This window comes from Bison bison, unplaced genomic scaffold, assembly GCF_000754665.1.
Source record: "Bison bison bison isolate TAMUID 2011002044 unplaced genomic scaffold, Bison_UMD1.0 scf7180017864371, whole genome shotgun sequence".
Lineage (NCBI taxonomy): Eukaryota > Metazoa > Chordata > Mammalia > Artiodactyla > Bovidae > Bison > Bison bison.
Window position 1 is genome coordinate 15,275,610 of NW_011494943.1, and position 5,226 is coordinate 15,280,835.

Here is a 5,226-nt window from a genome sequence, read left to right on the forward strand (position 1 = left end):
CAGGCTGGGAGGCTCTATTTCCCACCCCGTCCCAGTCTCACACCAGCTCTCTCTACCCCCGCCCCCAGCCTCCGCTCCCCACCCGGGACTGAGGGCCTGGGCAGGTCTGGGGCTTTGGGGAAAGGGTGACCCTGGCCGAGGCCATGGTAGATGTTCTGGGAAGAGCTCCACTGGGAAGTAGGTCATCGTGGGGAGGACAGGGGTCAGAGCAAGGCCAGAGGAGACTCACGCCAGGAGCTTCCCGGCCTCCTTGGACTGGTAGATGTCACACTTGTGCAGGGGGCCCTGGTGGCCCGCTGCCTGACACAGCGCCTGGTGGAACTGGAACTGGATGACAAAGCTGACGAAGTACCTGCAGGGGGGCAGGCGAGGCCTGGGGTGGGCGCTGGGGGCAGCGCCTTCGAGCCCCAGCCACCCTGCCTCCTGCTGCCTGCCATGGCGTCAGGGTGAGCCCGTCCTGGCCTGCAGAGTCATCAGGCCTCCTTCCCCGCCTCTCACCACAGAGCTGCCTCCGCATGGAGCATCTTGGGAGAGACTCTTAGAGCTAGGGATGCTCATGGGTGAGGCCGAGTGGGGCAGAGCCCATCAGAGATGTGGCGGGCTGCTCTGGACACAGAAATGACATCTCTGTCCCTGAGGCGTTGCCTACAGGGTCATGCTTCTGACCGGGCAGGGAAGCCAGCCCAAATGACCTCCTTTATCCCAAAGCATTGAGAATTCCCTGCAGGAGTTTGCCGGTCAAGGAGGGGCAGCCTCTCTGAATGTGGGGAGGTTTGGAATGTCCTGAACCAGCAGTGCAGACGGGAAGGCTGGGCACAAGTCAGGTGCACTGTCTTTCCTGGCCTTTCCTGTATGTGCTTTGCTAAGGCTGCTGGTCAGAATCTGAAGGGCGATCCCTTTGCCCGCTCCCTCCTGGAGAATTATCTGTGCTAAGCCGGGAAGCTAGCCGTCACGTGGGCCGGCTTCTGTGTGAAAGTGAGTGCCAGCTCAGGAGCTCAGAAGCACATTGGGAAGGCGGGCGGAGGGTCTCTCTGTAGGTCACCCTGGCACACTGGCTGGTCAGGCCTGCATGGAGGTGCCCTTGACTCTCCTTGGCTCCCTGCTCACCCCGCTGCTCCCTGGAGCCTCTGAGCAGGCTTTCTCTTCCTTCCTGGACTCAGGCACAGAGCTTACCCACCTCATGCTTATTTATTAGGTCCTGACTGTGCTGACATTGAGCCAGGTGCTGGGGTAGAAGGCTGGGCATGATGGACATAAGCCCTCCTTCACTGGCCTGGGGAGCACAGGGGCCCTCTGCCCCAGATCTCTGCCTCGAGGGAGGGCTCCAGCTCCTCTAATCACACTTCCCAGCCCCCAGCCAGTGCTCCCCTGCAGCACGCAGAGGGAGAGGGGCTGACTGGGCGCATGCACGTGGTGGCTGCATGACTGATGGCGCTGCTGTGTTTCCGCATTCCATTTAAGACAGTGATTTAATGATGGTGGGTTATGGCCACCAGTCCCCAAGCGTGTTCTGTATTACAACTGTGTGCTAAGATGTGAACTCTTGCAACGATCCTATGAAATGGGATTCCACAGGTGAGGAAGCTGGTGCTCGCAGAGATGGAGGGATTTACTCAAGGGAACAGTCATGGAGATGAGATTTGAACCTGTACTGTCTAATCCCAAGGCTGTGACCCCATACCCCTAACAATACAGGCTTCCATCCAGCTGGGCCTCTAGTCCTAGCTCCAGTGGGTAGAAGGTCCCCAGGTACAACTCAAATTATGTCACAGGAAATATGTTCAATACATATAAGGGAACAGAATGCTGTAAAAATGAGAAAATAGTGCTCAGGGCATGGTCTGGCCATGGGTCATGGTTCATGTTAACTAACCAAGGTCTTGTAACCATTAGCTGGTTATAGTGAACTTTCTGTTTTCAACCGTCTGGAGGGCGGGGGCTCTCATGGTATCACAAGAGTGAAACAACGTCAGTCTTGGTTACAGGTGAGAGGCCCAGACACAGTGCACCACACACGGGTCCCCAGGTTGCCCTGACGGCAGCTCCTGGAGCAGGTAGCTCTTGGAAGGGGTAGCAAAGGTGTCTCAACACCACGCGGAGGCGCTGCCCCTCCAGACGCCCTCCTCCCTTTCCTGTTACCTGACGTAAGGCACACTTGCAGGAATGTGGAACTTGGCCCCTGGGTCAAAGTCATCTTGAGATCTGGCCAGTGGGGGACAGACACCCTGGTACTTCAGCCTGTAGAGGAGGAAGACACATTAGAGGGAGGGTTTGGGAACAATCAGCACTTCCTGGTGGCTCAAACGGTAAAGAATCCATCAAAAATGCAGGCGACCTGGGTTTGACCCCTGGGTTGGGAAGAAATCCTAGAGAAAGGAATGGCAACCCACTCCAGTATTTTTGCCTGGAAAATCCCATGGACAGGGAGCCTGGCGGGCTACAGTCCATGAGGTCACAGAGAGTCAGACATGATTGAGTGACTAACACTTTCACTTTTTGGGGAGAATCAAGCTGGGAGAGTTGGTGTTCTTGATTTGCAATATGGTGCCTGCCCTGGGCCTGCACAGGGCGCTGACAACTCCTGCAAGCTGTGCCTTTGTGAGTCCCTGCCCCCAGGTACCCCGTCGCTCACACACACACACACACACACCCCTAGACACTATACAGGCAGACACACCAGGTACACACAGACACAAGCACACACACACACCTAGACACCATGCACACAGACCAGGTACACACAGATGCAGGCACACACACAGACACACACTTACATGCCACACAGACACACCAGGTACACACAGACATGCCACGTACATACAAACACAGGCACGCACATACACACACACACACACACACTCCCCTAGACACCACACATGCAGACACACCAGGTACACACAGATGCAGGTGCCGGCATATACCCCGTGGAGACCCCCGGCCCACACCCCGCAGCAGGGCTCTAGAACCTGAGGCTCCACCACTCCTGGTTGTAGTTCTCCCTGGTGACACTTCCATCGAACACCCTCCAGCGCCACTGGTCAACAAGGAAGCTGAAGGGGATGAAGGCGATCTTCTCGAGCGCCATCTTCATCAGAAAGTTGATATCCTCCTCTGCCAAGAGAAGGGAGCCCGACGTCAGATCCAGGGATGCCTCCCGCCATAGCCTAGCAGGGGGCTGAGCAGGTGTGCAGTGGGTGGAATGGGTGGGGCCACCTGCCTCTTGGGACGGGTTTTCCCTCCTGCTCTCCCCGCTGGCTGTCCCCTGGCTCCCTGTGTTCCGTCCTGGCACCGCCTGTGGCCCATGGAGCCTCCTCTCTGCCTCCCAAGCTCGCTGCCCCTTCTCGGCCCCTCTGCCCGCTTGGATCTCCCCGTTCCTCGCTCACCGTAGCCGCCGTCCCCGCTGCTCAGCAGGTTTATCTTGTGCAGGTGCGTGGGGGTGGACACTGAGAGGGCCAGCACGTCCCCAATGGCCTCGTGAAAGCCGGGGTTGGCACCCTCCCGGAAGGTCACGGGCAAGTCCTTGTACTGCATGAAGTACTGTATGTGGCCCATTTCGTGGTGGGCCACCACCAGGTCCTCCATGTTCACCGAGGTGCACTGCTTGATCCTGGAGCACGGGGTGGGAGAGAGACAGCAAGGAGCCCTGGGCAAAGGCAGCGGCCAACCCTGCTCGCAGAGCAGGTCCCCAGGACCGCCACAGCATCATGGGGAGGAAAACCAAAAGGAGAAATGGAGGCGATCTGGGGATTGGAAACTCCTACAGCATGGTCCTCCAGGCCACTCCCTGCCTCCAGCTCCCCTGAACACCTCGAGCCTGCACTGCTGTGTGTGTGGCTTTCTGACTGTGCGAGGTATGTGCTCTGGAGGCACGGGGACCCTCAGTCACGCTCAGTGACTTTCCAGGACGTGGGTCCTGTGGTTCCTCTTCTCACGGTCTGTCTCTCCCTGGTCTCAGACTTCCTGAAGGAAACCATGGTGTCTGGGCTCTTCTGCACCCCACGTGCCCGATGCCAGCAGGCAGATCACCCTGGGATTTCTCAGGGCCAGGACTGATGGGACATCTGCCGAGCTGTCCGAGCAGGGGCTCCACTTCCCCTTCCACCTTTTGTGAGCTGAGGAAGTTTACCCTTGGATCTAACCAGAGCTTTTCATCTCAGTGGACCCCTTTTTTTGTTATTCTATGGTGAGTGGAAAGAGCTGCCCCAGTGACAAGTTGGGGTCTGCCCACCTTCTGTTAGGACTTCCTGTATGATCGAGGTTCCCCAAGGAGACCTCAGCTTTGAGAGTCTGTCTGCGCCCAGCCCTGAAGCTCTGGTCTCCACGCCTCTGAAGGAAAAGCCCAAGGCCAGGGGAGCCAGTGAACTTGCCTACTATGTTCCAGGACCTCTGAGTCCACTCTTCTCATCAGAGATACTTCACCATCTCTGCCACTTCTCCCAAGAGGTGGAAACTTCTTAATCTTCTTTTGAACCTGGGTTGTGACTGGTTGAATCTTGTGACTTGCTTTAGCCAATAAAATGTGGCAGGAGTGACCTGTCCCAGTTCTGGACTGACTTAGTCTTTAAGAGATCTGGCTGCTTTTGCTCTGTGGATGCTGGCCACTGGGTAAGAAATCTGACCGCCTGAGGCTGCCACCACATGAGGTCATCCAAGCTCTCCTAGAGAGAGATGTCCGGCCAGACCCCAGCTGCTCCAGCCATGCCAGCCCAGGCACCCAGCATGTGAATGCAGGAACCCACATGAGTGTCCCTGCCCCAGCATGTGCCACATAGAGAAAAATCAAGGAAGCCAGCTGACAGCCAGGAGCATAGCCGAAACCCCGCTGAACCATGCCAGCCTTCTGCCGCCATCAGAGCTGCCCCAGCAAAGGTCTCTACCCTGCAAGGCAGGATGAGCCACTTCCACTGAGCAGTGCCTGAATCCCTGGCCCATACAATCACTAGCAGACTTCCCTCGTGGTCCAGTGGTTAAGAACCCAGCCTGCAAATACAGGGGACACGGGTTTGACCCCTGGTAGGGGAAGATTTCACATGCCACGGGGCAACTAAACCCATGAGCCCCAACTACTGAGTCCACACTCTGGAGCCTGTGAGCCGCAATGAGGGAAGCCACCACGGTGAGAGGCCTGCATGTTGCAACTGGAGAGGAGCCCCTGCCTGCCTCAACGAGAAAACGCCCTCGCACAGCCACAAAGACCCAGCATAGCCAAAAATAAATAAATACATT

At 57.2% G+C, this 5,226-nt stretch overlaps 1 protein-coding gene across 1 annotated transcript in view; it reads right to left on the reverse strand.

The window, feature by feature from the left end:
* Positions 1-5,226, reverse strand: part of ACE (angiotensin I converting enzyme) — a 41,912-nt gene that overhangs the window by 22,896 nt on the left and 13,790 nt on the right. Inside the window, exons 19-22 of the mRNA XM_010856560.1 lie at positions 3,384-3,607; positions 2,967-3,111; positions 2,140-2,238; positions 260-352 (exon numbers count right to left, since the gene is read on the reverse strand). Coding sequence (XP_010854862.1) covers positions 260-352; positions 2,140-2,238; positions 2,967-3,111; positions 3,384-3,607 — 561 coding nt within the window. The remainder of the gene's footprint in view (positions 1-259; positions 353-2,139; positions 2,239-2,966; positions 3,112-3,383; positions 3,608-5,226) is intronic.